The following is a 27,367-nucleotide window of genomic DNA, read 5'->3' on the forward strand; positions in this document are numbered from 1 at the left end:
TCTGTTGTTAGGAGGTGTCTATTGAAACTGGATCTATTATTGCATGTAGCATTCCTTTGTCATCAAGCAACAAAAAGTTGTTACACTATTACATTGTAAATAACACATTAGGTTTAAGACAACAATTTTACACTAGTCTTGTAACTAACACAGAGTTAATTCTAGACAACAATTTTTGAATAAACATATCACTATTTCACTTTTTAGCGCTACTGTCATATATAACATGCTGATATATTACTTTAAGTATACATGGTGATTTTACATGTTATTGAACTACAGAAAAACATTACTTAATGCTTTTTAGTTAATGAGTAAAAACTAAAATCAAGTTAATGCTACAGTCCCAGTCAGAACTAGTTCGCTAATTCTACATTTCTCACAACACTGACTTTCAAAATCACGTTTCAGGCATTATTGCTATAAAAAAATATTTGCAGGTACCAAATTTTTCACTATACTTAATTACCATGAATATAGTGAAATCTAATCCCCTGCAAATATCACATTGTATCAACTCACACGTATATATATAGTACCTGTAGAGCTATCAAAATAAACATTGAAATTGTCAGGTGGCTCTTCTTGCGACGTCGAAAACTCTTGGCTTAAAGAGTAAAAAAACTTCTGATTATTTTGATTTTAAACTGATGGCATGATTAGTTTTGTAGAAGACGAGATTAAGAAAAGGCACCTTCAATCTCTCCTATATATAAATGAAATAATTCCCCTATTTAAGTTACATTTAGTTATATGATAATTTGAATCAATAATCAAGTCACAAAGAAGTTTAGAATTAAATACTATTTAGTATTTAACTGTAAGGGATATATCAATTCAAAGCCTGAACATTTAGATCAAGGGACATAATTCTGGATGTACTAAATGAATGAAATCTCTGAACAAGTGAGGTTCTAATATAAGTAAATGATATATGAGTATGATGAGATTTTCTACAACAGTACATCACCAATACAAACAAAACTACCAGTGATTACAATTATCAATTAACAGCAAAATTTATTCTGAACACAATATCTGGTAAAGCGGTGGTATGGAAGAAAAAAAATCTATTGCTGGATAAAACTATCGAGACATCAAACCAAATTTCCTTTTATCTTAAAAGATTTGATCAGCTTTCAGCTTGGAATCCAGATGCTGCATAATTTAAGATTTGATTAAACCTGTTAATTTGATAAAAAAAAATGACTCCTATAGACTTAAAACACTAATAATAGAAAATGCTTGTAATGTTAGCTATGAATGTATAATTTGTTGTGTCTATTCCTTACACATGAAAATGCTTTGGAATGTTCTTATCCAAAATATTGATTACACACAAAACCCCACCAATGATGAAAGTGGATATTTTCTATGTCCAATACAAAAACGTTTCACTGCACTGAATATACTTCCAAACCAAATGTCACAAAAACCACAATATGCCCCTAGACAAATTAAAGACTGGATATAAAATTGGAAAAAATCTGGTCAAAAGGGCTCATATAACCAACCTAAATACAAACCATATTTTACGAAAACAAGGTCAACTTATTAACTTATTTAATTTTGGCAATGACTGTTCTGATGTAAGACATTTAATACACTTTTGTCTAATTATATGAAATGACAAACTGACGTGATGGTAACCTTGAATAGTCGTCTCTGTTAGTACTGATGAACATTGAATACTTCATTGATTACTCTCATAATGTCTTTATATCATTCATGATTCCTTGACTAAATCTATGCAATAACGTTAAATATATGGATTATTATTTTAGTCTGGATGATTAGTATTTCATCAAATGAATTGCAATTGAATGTGTAATGAAAGACATGATCAATTAAAAGGAAATAAAATTTATTTTACTCTAGCCAGGTGTATCACTTTTGAAGGTGTCAGATTTAGAGAATTTTTCATCTCTTAGGGGGTGTCAGAGATAAGTGATCTTAAGATTATGTAGTTGAACATTATGAGGCTTGCTAAGGGTATGATAGCTTAAGCATCTTACACTTAGGGTTGAAATTCCCTTACATCTATCTCATGCCCATTTTTTCTATTACCCTGTTTTCCTCATGTTTGCTATCATGTTGATATCTAACCTCAATTCAGGCATTATTGCACTAACTTGTTGGCATGACTTCAAGTGTATTGTTGTCATGATGTCATACAATTCTATAAGAATTCTCCCTCTAAACCCTTGGGTGAGACAAGGAAATTAAACATTACAGCAAGAAAACTGTCTCACCCTAAATTTGAGATGAGGACAATCCAGTAAAAATCAATGAGAGACATCAATATATGAAAGCCTTACAGGGCCAAAAGGGTTAAGAAACAATCCCCACCTTGGAGTGAAACGGAGAGATCCTCACTGCTACGGGAAGATTCTTATGTTGCCAACCTGCAGAAAAACCTATGTTTGACAGCAATCAAATTTTTCCATTGGGTTAAATCTCTGTATTTCGTAATATTAAAATGTTCTGAAATCAAACATGTGATATCATATTAAATTAACTTCTGAATCTATATAAGTCACATCTATTGTCTTACTTTCTATAAAAACAATGGACTGAAAGTCATTAAAAGGCACTCAGTAAAAAAAAACAGAGAGAGAAGCAAAAACAGTTCTAGAACAATAACACTGAGCTGTTCTGCTTCCCTCTCTGATTTTGTATTCATCTCAAGAATTTCCAATACTCCTGCACCATTCTTTAAAGTCTCTATCACAGAAATGCTTTAACGTGTCTCTCATAAGTCCTCAAAAAACTGGACTCTGGCTTGGGTGGTTGTGGCTTTAGCCTAGAAACATAAAGGAAACAAAATTACAAAAGACTAATGAATATGAAAAATTGAAAAATTTAGAGCTTTATTTATTCTGATCACCTTATCCTAAAATTAGAAGTTTTTCTTTAACATTTCTGGTCTGAGTGTCTCCTTATGGTTGATTTTAAGATCAAGGAAGGTTCTGACATATCTTTATTTCGCGTAATAATTTTATTTCCTGAGTTTATAGCCCCATGAACAGCTAGGGTTCTTTTGAGGTGTAATCTCTGGTACATGTAGCTGATGACTACCTCACTGTAAAAACTTCCAAACAGTCTGTCTTGCCCAGATAGGACATAATAATTATTACAGTATGGTATGGTCTTTCATCTCACTTTCTTGAGAAACAAAATCATCTCTAGTAATACTTTAGTATCATACATGGAAGGCATAAGGTCAAACACTGAATTGCCAGTGTAAACAAATTGCAGATTCCTAGCTTCTTGTTGATATTAACTCTTCAATAAATTTATTTATATTCTGATTTTGTAGTATCTTTGAGTCAAGATATAGCTATAACTAATAACACAATATTAACAAAACCAAAATTCCTAGTGTCTCCTCAATATCAACTCTTCAGTACATTTATGTATTTTCTTATTTTGTAGCATATTTGAGTCAAGATGTAGCTACATTATATAACAGACAATATCTAATCAAACAAACAAATCCCATTAAGGTCATGGATCATTAACTGCATGATAAAGTTTATTAACCAACCAGATAAAGTAAATATTTATTTTTCCTTATATGGCAGGACAGTTCTTGATTTGATCAGATAATGTAAAGATTACCTTCATATGACACATGGGATGTTTCTAGTAGATTTTAATCATAAAAATATACAATAATTCTCTTAGTCCTTACCATTCTAAGGGTAGAATACTTGGTGTCTCCACGACGGATTTTCTCATCATGCTGTCTGTCCAGTTCTGTCTCGTTCTCTTCCACCTTCAGAACCTCAATCTCCGTCTTCAATTCCTTCAGCTGTTCCTGTAGGTGTTTGGACTTCTCCATATATTCCTCTCTAGAGCAAGAAAAGTGGGAGGATCTGGGGGTTATCCCAGCACATACTCACAAATAGCATTGGGACACAATATATTGGTAGCATGTGTCCAGCTTCACTGTATCAAGCTTCATCACTAGAGCATATTAAGGTTACAAGGTCCATTCCTGAACCATATAACAATATAATGTTATTTTTTCTTATAATCAATATGCCTAGCCAGTCCTATTTTACACCTCACCTTTCCTTCTCTATCTCTATAGATAACTGGTCCATGTCCCCAGATTCCTACCCTGTCCTATTTTACTCCTCACCTTTCCTTCTCTATCTCTATAGATAACTGGTCCATGTCCCTAGATTCCTACCCTGTCCTATTTTACTCCTCACCTTTCCTTCTCTACCTCTATAGATAACTGGTCCATGTCCCCAGATTCTTACTCTGTCCTATTTTACACCTCACCTTTCCTTCTCTATCTCTATAGATAACTGGTCCATGTCCCCAGATTCTTACTCTGTCCTATTTTACACCTCACCTTTCCTTCTCTATCTCTATAGATAACTGGTCCATGTCCCCTGCCCCCAGCAGGTCACAGCTCGCCTCGCTCGTCATCTCCTGTAACTCCTCCATGTGTGGTTCCTCCAGCTGTAGTTCAGCTAGATCTGAAGGCAGACTGTGTAGTCCGTACATTGCCTGTTGCTGGAGACATCAATACAAAACAATTCTGTAAAAATTGTCATTTTTTACACTCTAACATCCGTTTTTTTTTGGGGGGGGGGGGATTTCATACATAGACACATAGATAGTGAAAAACACTGCTTGTTACATTAAATTTGCAAAACACTCAGTAATTGAATCCATCAAAATGATTCAACTTAACAGTACACAGATGATATAATTATATACACATATGATGTGTTCCAAAAAAATGACTGGATCTAGCTATATATACATGTACAGTACATATGTTCTTTATAGTCACATCACATTAAATTTCAAAAAGGTCATCACTAATCTGCCTGCTTTTCTGCCAGTAATTATGTGAGACAGGTTTTCGCTTTCTCATCAAAAGCTCCCCTATGATCTGTGTGTTTTTTGCCAGTAACAAAGGCAGTTGGATTAATTACACTTTACATCTGAATCACGGTATCATAAATCTTTGAAATGTCTTCCTATAGTATTTAAACTCATTGCAAAATAAAATGACAGACTTCTGCATCCAGCATCATAATGAGCATTAATGCTGCTTAATGCAATACTTTATATATGTCTTCAAACTGCCTGTCACTTGGTCACTTGTAATGACTATTAACTACATTGCAAGCTTAAAAGGCAGTTCAGTTATATTTGTACATTTCCTCCAAATCGTGCCATCTTATTATGTAAATTCTAAATTAATTCACCTTCAACAATAATATGTTATTCATTAATCCTAACAGAAGAATCCTCTAGATATAATTTTGATATCATCCTACCAGCATGCTATGGTATTTGCAATGACAAAGACAACTCAAAATGTTATTCATTTAAATCACACACTTTTCTTTTTGGTTTATTTCTTGGAATTACTATGCCAATGTATATATTATATTTCTTACTATTTTGCTGTCTTTGACCATTTTGCTCACCCTTTAGCATGCAGATACAAGTATATTAAGTTTAAAAAAGGGGTCAAAAAGCAAAACATCTTTAAACTGCTTAATTAATTTCGGCAAAAAGTATCAAGCATTAAATACATTAAAATCTACAATGTGTTTTTTTATAACTTGAAGTTTCCAGACTAACAAGGTTCCTCTCCTATTTACATACTGTGTATGGAGATACTCTGGCTACCTCCATCAGTTTCTCCTTGGCTGATTGTTCGTTCATCTTGGCCTGAACAAGATCAATCTTTAACTGTTCTGCTTCAACAGCTCTGAAATTAAATAAGTGATTTAAAGTTAAATAAAAATAGCCAACTTACCAAATTGAATCAACAAACTTCATTAACCACAATAATCATCCTTGTGCTTCTCAAGAAATAGTGATATATAGCAACTTAAATTTTGTTTTAATAAAACATTTAAGGCTTTATTTTGACAGAGAAAAATTGAGTGGCATGCAAGATGTGTTTATAATGATATGCTGATTAATGATTAGAGGCAATCACAAATTTCTAGCATACACTGGTACTGGTACTTGGTCCTTGGTGCTGTCAAAACTTACCAAATTACCAATGAATAGAAACCATATACTTGTGTATACACTTATTTACAGTCCAGTTCTACGAGTCAATGCGAGAGTGAAAGTTGTATTAAATGTAGTAACTAAAAAGCAAAAAAAAAAGAAAAAAAGCTACTTTTTATTCATTACTTTATATTTACATGCCATACATATATCGAAGTCAAAGGGAGATAAATCATCTCCACAATATCATCATTCTTGAAAATATAATGTATTGCTGCTGATATTTCTTGTATGTTTATTCACAATTCATATTGAAAAAAATCATCATTCTATAACGTACTATTGCAGTATCGTCAGCTTATACCAACAATTGTCTACTATATCATAACTTCTCAGTACTGTATTATTTTAACTTTTTAACACAGTCTACAACTTCTTGGAATACAATCATGTACAGAGGAACCCGCTTATTTGCATAGCCCTTTTTCCAAGACAAAATATGCAAATAACCGGAGTATTCATATAGGCGGAGTTGGGTTTTGGCCCCAATCATGTATATTCATTACTGTACCATTTGACACTGTTTTGTGTTCTATACTAAAACACCATGTATTAAAGCAGGAAAACACATGTTTATTGAATTTGTAGCATACATTTTGTCATCTAACAACTTAATAGATAAAGATGCCTACTAGCAGGGCCACCTTTTGTCCGAATATTACTCCAGAGTTTACATACAGTTGATATTGTCTCTATACCAGACATGCTAGGGCCCCAAGTTTAGAAAGAAGTCTGGATAAGACAGTTTGCTACTGAGTAAAGCTTGATTTTGCCAGGACCAATACATTTGTCCAGAATGGAAGGAATTCTAAATTAAATTAAATTCTAGATCAACTGAGAGATTTCTCAGAAAAATCCTCAACATGCAACAGCAAATTAATTCACATGATTTGTTTTATTTTAATGGTTGTTTGCTGTGTCACACAAACAGGTCTAAAAGAGTATTAGTTTTTCCCTGCCATGATGCATGTACTGGTCTTAGAGTGACGTGTGGAAAAATCTGTCTTCTCACCTCCTCTCAGAATCCTCAAGAATTTTAGTGGCGATCATTTCAGCCTCACGAGCTCGGTACTCCATTATCATACGTTCCTCTTCATTCTTAAAGTCAACAAATAATTCATTAATAATTCATCACTATGTTCCATTATTATAATTCATATAACACAAAAAAACTGAACTTACCAACATCCAAGATAGCTCAAAATCATTTTGTCAGATATGAGAATATGCCTGCAAGCTTTTTCAGACATGCATTGTACTACATGTACATATTTCATAAGGTTTCAGCAAATACAGTTTTTCAGGTGAATTTTTGTAAAATCATGCATTTTGAAAGTCATATTACAGTAAAGTCCTAACTAGTGTAGGTAAAGCCTGGTGAAGATTTCAGTAAAAGAATCTAACAGTTAAGTGTCTGAAAAGTGCATCAAGGGTCCCAATTCTTTAGGAAATTGTTACTTTTGAGTGTTTGGCTATAAGCAACTACATCAAGGACATAACATGGCAAGCATTGATACATGTAGCCTGGTACAACCAGACATTTGCTGCAAATAAATTAAATGCACAAAGAAAAGTTTAATTGGTCGTTTAATATCAGATATGAGAGTATGCCTGCAAGCTTTTCAAGTCATACCATATCTTTTATAATCTTTCAGCCATGAATAAAGACTTTTATTTAAGAATTTATTTACACACATTTAAAAGTTCACTCAGAATGTGATTTAATTATGATCCATACTTTCATTTCCTTCAGTTTCATCCTGTGAATCTCTCCTTCTGTTTCTGAGGCTTTCTGAGCCAGGAGAACCGCCTCCTCCTCTGCTATTTGAGCTTTCTCTGCCAACAACTCAGTTGTTTCCTCCGACCGTCGCTACAAAAATAAACTCATGTCAATACAGATTCATTGTACCCAACATTTGTTTCATTTTTTTACCCAAAACTGCAAAACTCTGCAAAATCATGCAGCATTAATTATTCATGAAGAGTTTGGGAAAAAAAATAATACTGTAACAGCATTATATAATAACACTAATACACAATTGGACAGTCATAACAGACATAACTAGTTAATGATCCCTGGTTGCTAACATCAGCAAATAAGAACATTTATTCCTGCAGCAAAGTGGGATTTTATTTGCCAAACAGAACATCACTATTCCAACAACAATCTAATATGGTTATTATCATACCAGTGACTCCTGTGCAGCCCGGACTTCCTCTTGTAACATTTGAAGGCGTTTTTCCAGCTCCTCCTTCTCCTTGAGGGCCTCCTCTTTAAGTTGCTTTTCCTTGGCTAGTCTGGCCCTGTCCAGCTTAAGATAAATATTATCCGACTATCTATGAGTTTTACATTCTATGGTACTTTGGCCAACTTAAAGGTATTTAATGGCAGTCATTTATCACTATATAATAATCATTATTATCATTTGGACACATTCAAAAAGCATGTGAAAGCAACAATGACAATAGAATTCAATTTTAAGATATCACATATGCCAGGCATTAACAAACCAATACATCAACTTTCATTCCTACAAAAAACACTAAATAAGGCAAAAATTTCAAATGCAAACATAAAAACATTCAGCGAGTAAAACAGTCCAAATTGAACAGAGAGAGGTCACAGTAAAACAGTAAGTGAGAGATGTGTCGAAGTTTGTACTTGTATCAACTAATAAGTTCCCCTTCTTCATTTCTGCATAATCATCAATTTGAAAAGAGTATGTTAAAGTGGTTTAAAAATAAACCCTCTTCAAACTTGTACCTTAAACTTGCATACCGGGTGAGGAGACTGTAATTGTCACTAAGTACCTGTTTGCGTATCTTTTCTTCTCTGGCATTAGTTTTCATCTGTTGAATTTCCATGGAATCAGGTTTTCTTCGTCTTGTAAATAATTCATGGTTTCCTATACATAACTCTAATATCTGTAAAGAAATAACAGAACTTTCAATAAGCTGCTGTATAAATATCATCAATAAATGCGACAGATATACTGTATAGTTGTTTAATTTCAAGAGGCTAATAATTCAGTTATCCTCAATGGAACTACAAACTTTAGTTTCACAGAACTAATTCATTGATTTCATCTCTGTGTACAAAGTTCAGTTTCACACACAACTGCCTTGCAAACATTCTACACAAAACACTTATTTTTAGATATTTGTTTATAATTATATACTTAATTATATATTTGCTGAGTATTCATGTTTGCCCTGTAATACAAGTCCACTACTATAACCAGCTTAACAGTACTTTGTATTTGACCACTCTGACACTATGCTTGGTGAATTTTTATCTGTCCAGATGAATGAAAACAATTTGGTTTAAAATACAACAGAATCAGCAATAGGATCTAGAGTTGCTATGAAAAGTTTACATTAATACATAATGCCATAAATTGTGCAAAGTTTAAAGCAAGAGTGAAAAATATTGGTAAGTCATACAAGTGAAAAACATACATGATATTTAAAAGGAAAATATTTAATCTTTTTATTTATTTCATTTTAAACATGAGAAAAAGCTCTCCACCAAGAAAAAACACAGAAATCAGTAACACAACCTTTTGATAATGTATTCAGATTAGCAATGTAAGCCTAACAATAAGGCAATGCAAGTCTTCAACCAAAAATGATAACTTTGATATTTAACTTCTAACAATGTAATAAATCTTCATACTAAAACAAGCACAATGTCCTTACCAACTTATTAATTCGTAGTTTTGGTGGTTTGAATACAAAATCTGGGGATTTCTTCTCAACAGGTTTTATCACAAACTGGAAGAAAGGAGAAAATTGTAATTATGATAAGTTGATAACAGTCGGTGATTATGGTGCAAGACAAGCTGAGGAAAATGATGTATCTGACAATCTAGATAATCATGTACAGCAGCTCCTTTTCTTTTAGGAAATTCCACTTTTCCAGATTTTTAGCATATCAGATTTAGTTTTATTATGATAATAATAAACAACTATATAACACAGATTACAAGAAATAAACTTTAATGTTATATGTTATACCAAGTAAATAAAAGAGCTATATCGTAGCATGCATGAGATTTAGAAACAAAAAAAAACATTTTTTCACAAATTTATTTCCCTCCAACATTAGTGTTGCACATAAATTGTCTTTTGAAAATGAAAAAAAAAATGTAATATATATAATATAAAATGCTTTGAGTAATTAACATAAACATTAATTTTATTCATTTTAAATCTACTAAATAAATATTAGTTTCCCAGTCAAATACTTATTACCATATAAGAATCCTTACTCTTTTGTCCTTAAAGGAAATATTCTTGATCTCGTTCCAGGGAAATGTGATCTTTGGAGACAGTTTATTATTGGACTCATACACATTCAGACCTAAGGCATCTACTCCCAACCACAGATCTGTATTCTTCTTATTCTGAAATAGAATCAATCACACTGACTTAATAATGCTTTATAACTGAAAATAACACATTCCAATTGGTTAACATTGATAAAAGGATTTCTTCCTTTCCAACATATAGGTATGAGTAATTGTATTAAAATTATCTTGTGTTAAATATATTCTGAAATACATCAAATTGGTCCAATTATATATAGCTTACTTATCAAATTATCGCTTAAAACGTGTGCCAAAATGAAGTAAACTTTTCTAGAATCTCTTTTACTTATCAGCTTGTAGGAGTGTCTAAAATATGTTACTGACCATGTAAACATAATCTGACTACTGACAGTTACTTTGACTTCTTAGTTTTTAAACGAAAGTAATAATCAGGATTTAATCATGAGGAAAAGATCACACCTATTTAATCTTGGATTATTCATTGGACTTTTTTTACAAACAGGAGTTTCTAATTCCGAAAAAGGACTTGACACTAAATAAGGATTGAAAATAACGATTTTTGTTAAAGTAGTGGATTGTAAAAAGTTAATACCTTATTAGATCAACAGCCATATCATTTATTGCCAATAATGTCTTTAATACAGAATAAAAGAAATCAAAATATCACATTATTTCCATTGGTTCTTACCTCAATTTGAAAATAGTTCACTCCATACATTTCAAGATCTTGAGCAATTTTCAGGTATTCCATCTCTGCTTCATCTCTGAAAAAAAAATTAAAACTTATATCAAAACAAATTCAAAGTACATGTACATGCATTCAATTTCTGATGGTTTCTGTTAGAAATCAGAAATATTAGACTAAGTATTAATGAAAATATATGGAATTCTCTTATTATTTCCATTGCATATCATAATAATGTAATCGTGATAATATTTGAAATAAACAATCAACAAATTTTTGAAATCCAGACTTAGTCTAAAACTTGGAAACTCATTCATAGCATTTGGGATACAGTTCTGGATCATGAATGCTACAGGTGATTTTCGAAGTTTTGATGAAAGCAGATTGGATTGTCATATAAAATATTATGGTACAAATGTACATTTGTAGAATATTAATGACTATGAGATTTTCAGCAAAAATATGGGCTAATAACCGTTAATCTCAGTGCAGTTGCCCCTGTCACACATCTGCACAACACCTACCTAGACATTCCTCTGTGGTCAGCATACCATTCCTTGATCCTTTCTTCCCACATCTGAGGGGTCATCTGGTATTGGTCAATCACACGCTGGGGCAGCAAGTCCTCACTGGCAAGAGTCCCAACTTTGTAAGTTGATGTGTCATAATCCCCATACTGCAGCATATAAAAATAAATTTATTTTTAGAAATAATTAAAAGAAGTATCTTAAACATGTTCTTGTTTCAACTTTGATGGACATGAACTAGCAATAAAGCATTAGCACAACTTTAAAATCCCACCAAATTTGTTTGAATGTACAGTCTAATGCAGAGGTTAAGTTATGACCAACCATTCCCAAATTAAAGAACTTTATATTTAGCTGCATGTATAGAGTCTCCCATGTTCTTACCATGTCTGTACTACATAACATGTACTTTTTAATTTACTTTTGTGATTTTCTTGTTCTTTCACATGGCCTAAGAAATGACAATCATTGTCAACATCATCTCAAAACATATTTAAATTGTCTTCTCTGTTCTAATGTTGCCGTACCTCATCAATATTGCACCTAGCTACAGCTGTCTGTCATCTCCCATGAATGACCAAATCATGATCATGACTAATATCCTCTTGAAAAGTATTAAGGTTGTCTCCCCAAGTTGTTCTTTATTATATAGTACTTCTACTTAGAATAGGCCACTAATAAGGACTTAAAAAATTTGCAAAAGTTGTTCCCTTTTTCTAACCTTTGCCTGCACAGCATAGGAGGCGAGAAGTACAGATGCTTCTGGTGGGCAATATATATCCATGTTGATGATTGACTGTTTCACTTGAAGAAAAAAGAGATGCTGTGTTATCTCTTGTATAAGCTCTTCAGAGACATCTTCAGGAAAAAATTTCGCAAGGAACAGGAAGGGCACCGGTGTTTCCTTTGGAACATCTTGATCTAAAACCTACAATACAGGTTATAAAGAGAAAATTAATTTCATAACAAGAAAATGTGTATGTCATTCCTGTAGCATCAAATAGCGAAAGGTTCTAGGGCTAGCGCTGGTCTGTTGTGAAAGAGCACACAAAATAAGAGCAGCAGTACTGGTACAGTATTTCACGTGTGGCATCATTAAATTGTGGAAGAACATATTGCTGCATTGCATGTCAACATATGCTTTCTCATGTTTTTTTATCTATTTTTTTTTTTTTTAACTAAATATTTCAACAACTCTTTGATCTGAATTAAAAGTACAGAATCACAATCATATGAACATGTCATGTAATGTAGTTTTTTCATAATTATATGCAATATCTTAAAAAGTGCAAATACAAAGTATGCATGTAAACTATGTAAAAGTTGCATACCCTGTGACACTAACCCGAGTTTCCTCTGGCCTTGTCACCATATCTGGTGTAGGCCAGACATGGTGACAGGGCCAGAGAAAACTCGGGCTAATTAAGAGGTTGCTGGTCATCTGGTTTAGCATACAATTATGCTTAGACATCTGTCAAATTATCTTATAGTGCAAATTATATAAACATACCATTATCATTAATAGTGGCAGTCCACAATACGAGGACCCATGATGGCAGGTCTTACCTTTTTATCGAATTTAAGCCAGGAAATGTATCCCTTTGAATCAATGAACTGGAGTCCAAAATACCAGGTCTCCCTTAGTCCTATAGTACGACACACCAATTCAAACAAATCCTTCCCTGTTGCTTTGTGCTACCAAAATAAAAGTAAGAAGATAAGAACTACTGAAGTACCCTATGATGTCATGATCATTTTGTACAGTACAGTAACTTTTATAAAAAAAAAATAATGTTGCCATAAACAATATGAAATTTCTGAATTTATAATCTTATATAAAACGTTTTCAATTAATAGGATATATTATAGGAATTACCTCAATATTTGAAAATTCCAGTTCAGCATCCATAGTAGTGACCCGAACCGAGAAACTCTTCGAGCTTCCCGATTGGGTCGCCGCTTTTTTCATATTTACGAAAGGCATCGCGTAATTAGGCCTACTTTGTACTCTTGAGAAGAGTTAGTGAAACATTATTTTGTTCACATATTGAATACGCCGATCTCTGAATCCGCCGATATCTATATATACATATATATACACACTTTTTGTGACAATCGAAAAAGTTTCAATGAAAATAGAAAGATCGACAGCAGTGTCTCGGTCGATATTACGCTTGATTTTGTCATAGCTGCGAACGACCAAGTCAAGCGTTTGCATTACAGTACACTGGCGACTTCCTAAATACACCAAAGGATATTTTGAAGTAATAGGGAATGCCGTGATCAAGAAATAAATTAGTCATGTATTTCAACAATAACTATTATATACAACTAAGCTTATCAATTCATACTAAATGAAAATTGTCCCTGGAAATAAAGTCATAGGAAAATGATGGACTTAAGTGACTTTAACAGGGAAAATATTCCAAAAATAACCATGGGATGAAAAATAGCAGGTGTGGAGAAGGGAAAGTGTTCGTAATCTGGGAGTTTTTGCTCACCAATCCATTATTCAACTAACATTTCATTAAAACGAGTATGCGAAATTGAATCATATCATACTGACAGAAACTCATTTTATGAAAATGTTTTAATTAAAGGGAAGTAACTTGGTACCTCCAGAGAGTACAATATAGTCAGACCTATATATTTACGTTAAGTTCTTTTTTATTTAGGTCTCTGATTATGCCAAAAACAATATAAGAACCCTTCCCGGACAATAGAGATTAATGTTGAAGTAAATGATTGTGCATCCAAGGGGAACTGACCATCACAGCAACGAGAGGGAACAGTAGAGCACTGCTGAGAGAAATCAGAAAATGGAATAGTCATTCACAATTAAGTGACTATTTGTCGTAATTTTGACCCAAAAATAATGAATATGATCGTTTTTGTAGTGTATCTGACAATGAAATATGATTTGTGATAATTTCTTTAGCCTTCTGTATGTAGCTACAGAGAAAACTATAGTAATTAGGGTATTACAACTTTTGTATCACAGATGTTTTGTAATTCCCTCCTGGGGTACGATAACCAACAAAGCTGTAGTGAAGTGTATATATGTGGGAGACAGCCTATATGTTGTATCTATAAGTATAGTTATTCTACAATATATATTACTGCTAAATAGCATTCAATAGAGATGAAAAAGTAGGTTTACACAAAGTGTTTCGTGTTATCATATCACAGGTTGGATATGCAAATTAACCGCTGTACATGAGAAGTACATGTAGATGTAGCACAAATTACAGGAAATAGTCTCAATTCTGTCAGCCGTTTCTGCATCCTGTAGAACAATAGGTACCAGTAACGTGGAGCTGGTGTCGGCGACTTTTGTCTGGAGTTAATTCTTGTCGGCTATTAACGTTGCATCTTAATTTGCTGACTAGATATCTACTTTCTGGATTTGTAAAATAGAGTTATGTCGGGTGTCTTCTAGTCTGTCACGTGATAGGACGAATTAAGTGTTCTAGGTCATCATGAATGTTGTTTATTTGTACGTCACCTTGTTACATTGCCGCAAAGACTCAAGCAGGTAGTTTTGCCCTCACTATTGGCTATTGATTTCCCTATTAACTGTTAAGGCATCGAGCAGTGTACTGCTATAGATATGGTGAACATCAGGTGACCGCATTGTATGGACATGTATGTATCTCAAGGTGGACTCTCCAGTAATGACCTTCTGCACTGTCAACTTTTCCCAGCTGGTTTTGGATGGCATGGCTTCTTGAACTTGTGTTGCTTGTGGTAAGCTGTACACAAACCAACTCTTTTAAGATTTATTTTTGATGGCCAGCTGCTTGTAATATCATTTCCCACTGACGAGGAAAGGCATATAGTACCTAACATGTTAAGGATAGGCCGATCTAGAAAGGATTGCCATGGATATTGCTCAGAGAGGATGTAGACTGCTCCAGTCTCCCTCTGCATATCATTTACTGATTACTTCTTATAGAACCTACTGCGTTCATGACAACTTAGCTTTCCATATTTTATAGTTTTGTTTTGCGATATAAATTAGCGAAATAATTTAATTAGAACTAGCAGTAACGGCGAATGCAGTTAACCTACAGCAAGCAACTACTAGAGGTCAAAGTCATCAGGTCAATGTGAATATTTTACTGGTAACTACCTTTTTAAACATACCTGTATCATTATCAATCAAGGATCACCTGAATCAAAGAATCAAAGGAGAAGTCGCCTGACCTCAAGCCCAGCTAGGTCACCGTCACCAGGTGAAAGGTCAAAGTCGAATATTGAATATTTTTTCTTTGGCCGTCATAAAATGAGAAGTCGCTTCACTAGAGGGCAATGCCAAATGATACGAGATGATAGTCATAACTTTGAGGATTTAATATTATGACGAAAATTATCTTAAATAAACGAGAATTGGCATGACTAAAGCTGATAATTACAAAATAATTGCCATATCCTAAATGATTATGAAGTAAAGATAGCACTTGATTTAAGATCAATGTCAACGGGTTTGAAGTCACGGCCACATTTCTATTTTTTTAGATTAAAATTCTTCAGTTGTAATTTTCACAAATCTTTGCCTTTCCATAAAGAAAAGAATAATCTTAGCATCGACTTCTCAACCTTTATCAGGTACTTGTTTCTCAGAGTTTTTTTGTTTTTACGTCATTGTTGGTTAAAAGTGAAATTTCTTAAGCTATTATTGGAAATAAGCAAGTCGATGGCGATATAACAGAACCAGTTGTGTTGTATTGTATCCGACCAGAGCCTTTGCAAAGCTACGTTAAAACCAGAAGTCAAGAAGAAAACAAAAACGTTTGAATGATTTGTCATTGCTTAATTTCTTGTCCTTAATTAATGTGTGGTGTTTTACGTGTTAGTAGAATTAGAGGTAGCATTTGCTTTTTAACTTGCTTCTTGGATTGGTATTTTTTCACGGCGTTCTACATACTTACGCGGTAATAAGTACTACCGCCACTAAAAATGTTTCCATCCACGAAAATCTCATTGAGTTCGAGATACGTTAATCCAATTTTTTCGAATGCATTATGTGACATTTTAGCTACAATTGGTGAGCGTCACGTAAAACACAACTAACGTGACGTCAATTACAAAATTGTTTCTCCATACTCCATACAGTATAATTATCTATTGGTATGGAACAACTGATTATGTGCTGAAAAATCATTTACATGTAGTTGTTTATGGTAAGATCAAAACTTATTCAAAATGTATAGAGAAACGTAGTTTAGGTTCTAAAAGACCAAATCGTCATGTCAAATTGATTGTCCTAAATCGTACAACAGAAATTAAATCGCCGTTGAAGGCCTGTCCATGTTGTCGATGTCGTCTTTACTACAGAATACATGAAGAGATAAACAACGAAACTTTAAATGAATGTCTGCAGATACCGGGTATCAATGATATCGCTTGATATATATTAACTGAAGCTTGTTAAACGTCTTGTTTGTGAATGTTGCTACCTATTAAATGCAGTTTGGTTTGTTTTTTGTTTAACGTCCTATTAACAAGCAGGGTCATTTAAGGACGTGCCAGGTTTTGGAGGTGGAGGAAAGCCGGAGTACCCGAAAAAAAAAACCCACCGGCCTACAGTCAATACCGGGCAACTGCCCCACGTAGGTTTCGAACTCGCAACCCAGAGGTGGAGGGCTAGTGATAAAGTGTCGGGACGCCTTAACCACTCGGCCACTGCGGCCCCGTTAAGATGCAGACAATAGTACAATCGTTGTCCATTAAGTTATATTTCATCGGAATAAGTGTTAACATGCAACCTTTTGTTTAGAAATGTCGACATTTATTATGTTCCACCAAAAGTTAATGATCGATATCCATATCGATGTAATCCATGTTTTATTAGATTTAAAGAGAAATTGATATTGATGATTCAATGAAACAATAATAAACTATCACTTACTTGATATTTTTGGTTTGATGATCAGATTCACATTTTTTTTTTTAGAATGATTATGTTCTATGTTGTTGTTTTTTATCATTTTCTGTGCATACTCTAAAAAATCCACGTTATTACGTGTTGTGGTGGATTAAAACCACACGATTAAAATATTTCGCGTTATCACGTGTTTTTCGCTTTAATACGGATTTTCTAAATAACGAATAATAATAAGTTGCTTATGCAGAAACACCCTTTTTTTCGATTATGCATATGCATTTTTTTTTCGCCCGACTATCTGAAGTAATGACACTCCTCATGGATATTTTGTCAATGTAGTTAATGTTTGGTTTACTCAAATATCAGGACAATTCTATATTTTATCATCAATACATTTGTACCGAAAACAAAGAAAAATATATTATGTTACATCAACAGAACACATGTATAACGAACACGTTGGATAGATGCAATATTGTTTAATATTAATATTGTGACATGCATTTGCAGAATCATAAGACAAAGCAACAGAAATTAATTTGTTTTATACATGATATGGTTTTAAAAAAACAAACCAATTTTGGCAACAAAAAATGCTGATTAAAACAAAACAAATACACCTCATAATTTAGATAATAATGGAAACAACATCAGAAATTATCCAGGGCGGATTTCAAATCCGAATGTAAATACTGCATACTGGAATGCAATGTACAGTGCAATACTCATGACACAAATATGTTATCTATTAGGACCCCGTACCAGAGACCAGGGTATTACGTACTGCCCTTAAAGTAATCATTCTGTCTGTCTGTCTGTCCGTCAATAAATTTAGCTCCAGGCTAATAATTTCAGCATTTATTTACAGATGCACATAAAATTTGGTCAAGATGTTCAGTTCATAAAAATACATGAGTAAAAATTTAAAGTCACATTTCAACGTCACTTTAGACCCCAAGGTCAAGGTCAAATTTTGTATATTATGAAGAAAAAAGCTGGTTGGAATTTAACAAGGAATCAACTGACCAAAGATCATGGTCCAACAGGTCATAGGTCAAGGTCACTTGGGTCCAAAGGTCAAGTTAGTGAAATCAAATCAATGATATCATATGAGTATTATATTTGTATCAAATTTCTGTTAGCCCAGCAAATATGGAGGCATAAGGAATGAAGAGTCACATCATACTATGTGTAATGTATAGACATTTTCCTTCCTTGCATCATCGTCCAGATGTCAAATGTCAACCTTAGCGATAGAGATAAATGTTATCATTATTATAGGAAAATGTAAAGTATTATTACAAGTTTAATTCAGGGAAATCAGTCTGATAACTGTCATGTGTTAGTAATATGTTATTATTTTATATAATGAAAGTAAATGACACCAAAAAAGTTAGAATATCCTTGTGTTTGTCATCATTAAAATACAATGTACATCAACCCATTATAAACTTAATTCAACTCACTGTTCCAAACACCTTATACATGTTTCATTATTCTTATTAGTTTCTTGTACATACATACATACATATATCAAATCTGTCACATGTGACTAACAAGTCTAATTAATTTCGTGCAACTTCAGCATCGCCATCTGAACCAAGGACAGCATTTCCAGGAATGTCCCATTGATAAGTTAATTTATAAAGCATGACAATATAATATATACAGTATTTAAGTGGTCACAAGTCCAAAGTTTTGATTATAAAACAAACACACATGATTACACAGAACATTTTGATTCTAAATTTTGATAAGATACTTCAATCTTAAAATACTGTTCTATTCCACATTAAAAACTTTGGGCATATTTTCATGACCCTACTTTTTTGGGTAGTGATTACATCTATCCAATAAAAAGCAGACATACATTATTGACAGGTATGTCCACATGTACCTACATCTGCAATCTTTTGTACATATAAAATATAGTAATCTAAAGATCAGCTGATGGACTTGTTAGTCTTCAAGATTTTATGTCATAAAGTTTTTGGAGTTTTGTGGAGAAATCAAATACATGTTCATAAGTGCTATCCATGCACTTACGTCTTGTACAAGCCAAAAGCTGTTCCTTTCTCAGATATAGAATACTTTATTTATTTTATCATATGAATATTTTTGCTTTATACCAAAGTGCATTTTGGTCATAATGATAGACTCTTCAAAACCTTATAGAATTTTTTTTTTGAAGTAAATGTTTTCAAAGAAAATGTAAATAAAGCACCGTATTATTCATCGACATTACAGAATAAAGACCAGTCATCTAATAAGACAATATTTTGTCTGAAATTATCATAGATTTGTCTGAAAGATAAAAACTAAAGTTTATTTATATATAACTTGGCTCAATATGATCTAAACCACAGTCGTCTGCTTCTAGTTATTATAAATATAGAAAGTGTTGATATAGTAGGAGTAGAGTCTAGGGGCTAATATTTGTTTTTCTGTAAATACTAAACAGAAGCAGATAAGCCTATCTAAAATGGTTATATTTCTTTTTACATAATTCCAATCACAGTTCATTCTTTTCTAAAACAATAGTATTTGTCTAAATTTGTGAAGGTCTTTTTCCATGCACTGCAATTCCCTAAGGCTGTATATAGGCTCAAAATTAGCTGAACCTATAGTGATGTATTGTATACATTCCAATTCATATGAATTTAATATAATTATCTTAAAAGTTTACCTCATTAAAAAACAATTAATATTTGTATGTTAATGCTATAAATAAGACTAGAAAAGGTATCTGATACCCACAGATATATATATAACCAACATACAGACATAAATATATTGCAGTCTAATTGACAAATATTTACATTTTGGTGGCAAAGCCACGATATAAACTAAGTAAAAAGATTTGCAGTCTATGTGACCATAATTGACACTCAAAACGTGACATCAATCCATGCAGCGCATGAATATATTCACCCACCGGAACTACATTTGTACTTGTAACTAACGTAAATCGTTTTTTATGTTAATTAAAAAGTATCAAAAAGACATTTTATACAATATTGTTACACAAATAATAAATTTTTTTTGAACAGACTGTGTTTTTTTCGTATTATTTCAATGCACTTTTTTGTTTGCCAATCTGCGCGTGGCAAATGAATTTTGAAAAAATAGGCTGTTCTATTTGTCGAACCCCATTGACGAAATTGCTGAATATTGGCATTTTTATGCTAACTCAATTTTAATTTTCAAAAATAACAAAACGAATATGTCGAGAATGTAAATTTAAGGATTAAACTGTCTTTTTTTGTGTCTATGATCGATATAGATGCAAGAGCTTTGCAAACAAACATGTCATATTGTGCTAGCGCGCACAACATGACATGTTTGTTTGCAAAGCTCTGGCATCTATATCGACCATAGACACAAAAAAAAGACAGTTTAATCCTTAAATAGAACTTTGACATCATTTTGAATCTCAGTGCTTATAACTAGGTTTCATGTTATAACAATTATGAGGCCCAATGAGCGTACATGACTCGCCTGGATATTGTAGTAACAGTGTCAGTATCTTTATTTTCTCCAACTTTGGATTTTGTCAATATTGTTAAAGTACAATACAAAAGTGGAAAGGCGGGAAGACATTGACCTCCATATAGAATCTCTATATAGAATCACAGTGGCACTTTCACTATCTCAAAGCCAAAATGAATGTATTTTGTTTTGCTATGGGCTGACCTTTGCTATGGGCTGACCCTTTGCTATGGGCTGACCTTTGCTATGGGCTGACCCTTTGCTATGGGCTGACCCTTTGCTATGGGCTGACCCTTTGCTATGGGCTGACCCTTTGCTATAGGCTGACCTTTGCTATGGGCTGACCCTTTGCTATAGGCTGACCCTTTGCTATAGGCTGACCTTTGCTATGGACTGACCCTTTGCTATGGGCTGACCCTTTGCTATAGGCTGACCTTTGCTATGGGCTGACCCTTGCTATGGGCTGACCTTTGCTATGGGCTGACCTTGGCTATGGGCTGACCTTTGCTATAGGCTGACCTTTGTTATGGGCTGACCCTTGTTATGGGCTGACCTTTGCTATAGGCTGACCTTTGCTATAGGCTGACCTTTGCTATGGGCTGACCCTCAGTATCTATAAGAAATAATGATATATCCACAAGTTCCAGTGACATCATTAGAAGGTTTAAGTTCTCCGACTTCATCATTGTGACTTGATCCTCTTCCCCAAGGATGGGGTCAGCTTCTTATGTATAGCCAACATCCTGATTATTATTGATTGTATACAGGTAACAGTAGAGTCATAAAAGTTTAATCAAAATCGTGAGAAATTTTCATGAAAGTTTAGTCAAATATCAGTAATTTTCAAACATATAATATGAATGCTTTTCATAATTTTCAACCTTTTATAGCATCATCTCTAAAATACCTAAAATTATCAGCCTATTCTTGATAATCTACATAACCTTCATCATGCAAGGTTCATTTCAAGAAATATCGGTAAATTTCCATCTAATTAATAATTTGACTGTAGGTCATCTAGGCCGAGTTTTCTCTAGCCCTGTCACCATGTCTGCCTACACCAGACATGGTGACAGGGCCAGAGGTAACTCGGGCTATACATTGTAGGTCATCCTGACCCTTCGGTTCAGACAACCTAAATAATACATCAGTTTCTGGATACCTTAATACTTAAAAGAAATGCAATGAACATGCTGCTCAATATCATAAGCTCACAGACACTATGTCAGGTAAGCTGAAACAGAGATATTACAAATACTGAAAAGTGTTTTGCCTTGTGACCTATATTACAAATACTGTAAAGTGTCTTGCCTTGTGACCTATATTACAAATACTGTAAAGTGTCTTGCCTTGTGACCTATATTACAAATACTGTAAAGTGTCTTGCCTTGTGACCTATATTACAAATACTGTAAAGTGTCTTGCCTTGTGACCTATATTACAAATACTGTAAAGTGTCTTGCCTTGTGACCTATATTACAAATACCTGTAAGTGTCTTGCCTTGTGACCTATCAATTCAGGCAATTACATCAGTACAGACAATGTACTCTGTATGTACTTTTGACATTATACATAATTTCTCTGGATAATTTAAATCCTTGCTAATATTAAACAAAATATGATAAAGATATAAACGTGGCAGTAAAACCTGGTATATACATACAAAGGTTATTTATAAAACAAAACTATACAACTACAGTTGCAGCAGTGATATACAATGTATTCACTTTTTGCTGAAACTAGCCTGAAAGGCTTATATATTTAGGGAAAATTCCACATGAATTTTTTTTCTGGTAAAATACACAATTACGTATACATATATATATATATATAACTGATAGCAAGTAAAGCTTCAAAAGCTCATAAAACAGTTAGTAGGTAATCTATATTTAATTTTTACATGACATACTGCTGGCCAGTAGAACAAATACACAAGCACAGAAGCAATATAAATATGTACAGACATTAATATTGTAAACAATGTATTTCAAAAAATGAAATCTGGGTAGAGAGATTACAAATAAAAAAAAATTACTTGCAATTGTCTGACTTATTTTTTCATATTTCGTAAAGAGAAAAACATATAATCATGATATCTTTGTTCTTAAAACATATTTTACATTAAAGTAACGTACATTACTTTAACATAAGGATTTATAATCATTTTTCAAGAATGGCAAGACCATGACAAACACTACTTTTAATGATGAAAAAAATCATCTTAAGAGTTTTAAATTTTCATCATAAACAAGATCATAAAAAGATTACCGAAGGACAGGTACACGAGTCGAATGCTATATATTGTTACTCGCACAATAACACCTTACGAGTAGCTAAGTGGCATGCTATAATCTTACTTTTCACTACAAAGTCAATATTTAATTTTCTGACAGTTTGACGAAAACAAACTACTCCAGCCTTCTACATCAGAAATGGACAGCAATAATTACTCTGTTAAAAAAAATGAATAGTGAAATAAACAAAGGACATAAACTTTTTCAAAAACAGTTGAATCGAAATACTTTTAAGAAAGACATAACTTCATATCAGGATCATGATATATTCCAAGTTTCAAAGAGATTGGTTGAAAAATGCAGGTGATTACCAGAGAAAAATCAAATACTGAAATGAACAAAGGGCAATAACTTTTGCGAAACTCATCAAATCAAAAATTCTTTTCAGGTAAACATAATAATATATCATCATTATGAAGCCTTCCAAGTTCCAAAGAAATTGTTAAAAAATGTAGAAGATCTCCAGATAAAAAAAACCTGAATACTGACATGAACTGTCAAATTAAAAAAAAATGTTTTCAGAGAGACACAACATCATATCATGACCATAACTGTATATATACCAAGTGTGAAAGAGATCAGTGGGAAATTTTAAGATACGATTTCTGGACAAACAAAAGTTTATGCCTGCAGATAGATGGATGGACGACACAATACCATAATACTCCAATCATATTTGACTGGCGTATAAAAATTGGAAACACAAAAAGTCGCCAAAAATGTCAAGATTTTTGCAAATGAGCCGATTACTTCCACCTTAGATTCTATATTAAACATTTTTTTTCAAGTAGACATTATTTTGTCCTCATGAGAAATAATTTATATAAAGTTTCATTTATCATAAGAACAAAAACAATTTATGATAGGAAAATTGAGAGTGAAAGTGTCAATATCTTTGCAAAAATAATGATACTTATAAGTTATTATATAATAATTACTTGAACATTCTTTATTAAAGATAACAAAAAGTACATACTCTATTTATATAAAACTCAATACTAGTAATATACTATTTTGTCTGAAGTGTCTAAATAATAATGATAATTTGGAGTTTTATCTATGAGTATCACAGCATCATATATATATCTCGAAGAATTCACAAGGTAGAGTGGCTAAATTCTTGTGGTAGAGACTGCGATCTAAAATAAATGAAACCACAATAATGTTGTTTTTAAATGTTATCTACAATTGTAGATGCCCATGACAGATTTTTTGCCAAACCCTTCAACCAAACCTTACCAACCTATACCAATAGCAATTTTAAAATACTTTAATTACCTAATTTTTCACAATCTTTCTTACTGCATCCATATCACAAGACACGTTGTCTTCCTTGATAAACCAATGGTGCCACTTCTTTGCCCGGTCAATCTTAGCCTTGTTCCCAAGTGCCCAGTTGTTATTAATGATATCTGGGTCCAGCTTGTTTCGTTTTGACTCCGGATAAGAGTACCACTTTCCATCAGGATAGACTTGCAGAGTCAACATCTTGTACTTCAACCCTTTATACTTTGACATGATCAAAACTGATAGGAACTGTTGATCATTTTCACCTTCTGAAATCTGTTTGTTTGGCGGCAGCTTTTTCAGGCGTGAATCGAGGTTATGTAGTTTATCAGTAAGAGCATGCCAGGTATTCTTCATTGCAGTTGTTGGACGCATGAAAAGAAACCCGCCAGCAATAATGCCTGGCCTATCAGAAACTGGTGTAACCAAAATGTCAAAATGTTCAGCTGTTTTTTTCAAAGTTGGCATTGGATTCCGAATCCACAGACAATCTACTTCAAATAGGAACATTTCGATGTCAGCATTTAATATGGCTAAAATTGCCTCCGTCCTCCTCACCATGAGCCGAACATAGCCTGCATGACTGTATACCTGATCTCCACTCAGAGATAGGCCGGGCAGTGTCACTGCACTGACCTCTGGCCAGTCCTTGTGAAGTTTGTCTCGAGAAATAGTGTCGGTAGTGATGAATAACACTTGTTTGTGAATTCCCATATGTTTAGTATTACACAACCAACTATAGGTGAAGCTCATGTAAGCATCATTGATGAGTGTGACCAGAACAGTATCATTTGTATTGGAGCGGATCTTGTCTGCTGTCTCTACCACTGTTACAATGCCTGAACTTTGGTCACTGACAGTGTTAGATTCTATAATAATGTTTGGGTTATCTGGCAGGGAATCACGCTTGGTCTCCTGTTCGTTAGTCATAAGAGATCTGTCTGCTTTGAAGTAGATCAGAAGTGGACACACAATTGCTAAAATGAAGCACAAAGGTATCAAAATGACTTTTTTCAACATTCTCATTTTTTTTATCTGTAGAAATTTCTTTAAGAAATATGATTGTCCTTTGTGGGCAGAATAGGAGACTTGATTGGTAATTGTGGTAGGGTGTCACATCACTTATCTTGTGGTATTGTTGAGTCACATTACTTGTCTTGTGGTATTGTTCAGTCGCATTTCATTGTCTCAGGGTACTCTCATTGTTAATGCTACAATGAAAAATAAATATTTAAGACCATTTATTTACAAAAAAAAAAGCAATTATGCATGCGTTTTTTTTTATCGAAAGTATATTATCAAATTGATTTATGATCACACTTAATTCCCAAGGATGGACAAAGAGGAATACTTAAATTTAGACCTCTGACCACTTTTCGCTAGCTAGGGGTATAATAGTTACATGTAGCTAGGCCTACAGAGTACAGACTAACGAATAATACTAAAGTATCACTCCAAAACTGTCAATTATATGACGGTGATCATAGTATGAGGGGAGTTGCGTATAACTTGGTTAATCTTGCTGGAAATATTATCTTTCTCCCCACTTTAAATACTCTTTTCATTGGCAAATAAAATACCGTTTCTTTGTCTGGCTATGAAATTGAAAGCATGTATAGCCCTGTTAGCCTGTAGACAGTAAGTACCGTTACGCACAGTGCATATGTAACAGGAGTTTTAGGCATGCGGCAGCAACTGTTCGATACTTATGTGTATTCGTATTTATTTAAGTATCGCAGTCTTGTCGGTGCTTCGTGTAAAGTAAAGAGAAAATGACTTGTACATCACTCACCGCCGGGAAAAGACTCCACATCAGCTCCTACCCCGAAGGATACCAAACAGGAAATAGATTACGCTGTTTGGAACATCTCTGCACTCATCCAATGTTTCCAATCGGATCTCTAATCGGAACCCCTCGTCATTTTCTTCGAAACTATCTATCTTTTCAGGGTAAAGGACTTCATTATATATATATATATATATATTTGTATGCGTGTTTTATGGAACGCCAAATTAGCATATATTCAATTAATTGAACTTATCTTCAATTATTTGTACCCATCTTTATTATTTAAAGATAGATTATCTAGGTACAATCTCTTATTGAATTAAACCTATCTTTAATTGAATTGAGCCTGTCTTCACACTTCTACACTTTTTTCATCAAAAAAGAAAATCTTTAAAATCTCTCAATGTTCAGACCAGAAACTTGTTCCCACTGGTCACTGGTGAGTTCGTCAGAAGTCCATTTTCTGTATCCTTTACTGGGGAACCAGGTTCGGAAAGCTCTTGTTGGGACTGAAATCCCAACTAATTTACAGTTAACCTTAATTAATTTCCCCGTATGCCGAGTGCCGACACTATAATTTCACATCACAAACCCAGCCAAAGTATTAGATACACAGAAAACTGCATTTCCCTTCATTTGGGCAGGGACGTATAATAAGACATATATATCCCTGATTTGGGTTTGTATCATGTATCACTTTTAATGTCATGATTTTGTTGGCAGCTATGTAAAGTGAGTCGGACATGATCAAGAGTCGGACGTTTTCAGCACGTCATACCGTCCTCATTCCGTCCACCCCATTATATAGACTGCCCTATTTATACACAATAAAGCCTCCACTACCCAGAGTTGTCTCCATTTGAAAACTCGCTCGTTTCTGACCTTTGCAGTGTTTGAACCCGGCAAAGTAGAAAAGCGCCAAAATACAAGGAGTGCAAAGATAAACTTTTGTGGTGTCAAACTGATATGAACAGACAATACTTTGAATTGTTACGGCTTACAGCGCTGAGAGCTTCATTT

General features: G+C 33.5%; 2 protein-coding genes across 5 annotated transcripts; both read right to left on the reverse strand.

Annotated features, from left to right (window-relative positions):
* Positions 1-215: 215 nt before the first annotated feature.
* On the reverse strand, positions 216-13,735 carry LOC117333326 (merlin-like). Of its 2 annotated transcripts, XM_033892572.1 has the most exons (15): positions 13,477-13,735; positions 13,167-13,295; positions 12,322-12,528; positions 11,598-11,749; positions 11,077-11,152; positions 10,329-10,463; positions 9,757-9,831; positions 8,869-8,982; positions 8,247-8,369; positions 7,796-7,927; positions 7,070-7,155; positions 5,641-5,746; positions 4,367-4,530; positions 3,695-3,854; positions 216-2,803 (listed from the first exon to the last, which is right to left on the reverse strand). In XM_033892572.1, exons 1-15 carry the CDS (start codon positions 13,582-13,584, stop codon positions 2,753-2,755), a joined length of 1,818 nt encoding a protein of 605 aa, XP_033748463.1. In that variant the 5' UTR covers positions 13,585-13,735; the 3' UTR covers positions 216-2,752. The 2 variants fall into 2 exon arrangements, 1 of the variants encoding a protein (XP_033748463.1); XR_004533879.1 differs by lacking the exon at positions 216-2,803 and having other exon boundaries at positions 3,747-3,854; positions 4,075-4,530.
* A 7,464-nt stretch (positions 13,736-21,199) lies between these two features.
* On the reverse strand, positions 21,200-26,460 carry LOC117333144. Of its 3 annotated transcripts, none has more exons than XR_004533831.1 (3): positions 26,351-26,460; positions 21,581-25,769; positions 21,200-21,444 (listed from the first exon to the last, which is right to left on the reverse strand). XR_004533831.1 is itself a non-coding variant. In XM_033892287.1 (2 exons), the coding sequence occupies exon 2, from the start codon at positions 25,582-25,584 to the stop codon at positions 24,550-24,552; it is 1,035 nt and encodes a 344-aa protein (XP_033748178.1). In that variant the 5' UTR covers positions 25,585-25,769; positions 26,351-26,460; the 3' UTR covers positions 21,200-24,549. The 3 variants fall into 3 exon arrangements, 1 of the variants encoding a protein (XP_033748178.1); XR_004533832.1 differs by having other exon boundaries at positions 21,200-21,410; positions 21,564-25,769; XM_033892287.1 differs by having other exon boundaries at positions 21,200-25,769.
* Between the last annotated feature and the right edge of the window lie 907 nt (positions 26,461-27,367).

The sequence above is a fragment of the Pecten maximus genome, chromosome 8 (assembly GCF_902652985.1).
Source record: "Pecten maximus chromosome 8, xPecMax1.1, whole genome shotgun sequence".
NCBI classification, from domain to species: Eukaryota; Metazoa; Mollusca; class Bivalvia; order Pectinida; family Pectinidae; genus Pecten; species Pecten maximus.

Bases quoted from the DNA above. Each gene is read 5' to 3' on its own strand.
- LOC117333326 (XM_033892572.1), bottom strand. From the start codon at position 13,584: ATGCCTTTCGTAAATATGAAAAAAGCGGCGACCCAATCGGGAAGCTCG. The intron at 12,529-13,166 runs GTAAGACCTGCC...CCTGTATTGTAG, and splicing joins GGCTTAAATTCGATAAAAAG to GTTTTAGATCAAGATGTTCC. The intron at 9,832-10,328 runs GTAAGGATTCTT...CCTTTCTTCCAG, and splicing joins TTTCCTTTAAGGACAAAAGA to TTTGTGATAAAACCTGTTGA.
- LOC117333144 (XM_033892287.1), bottom strand. From the start codon at position 25,584: ATGAGAATGTTGAAAAAAGTCATTTTGATACCTTTGTGCTTCATTTTA.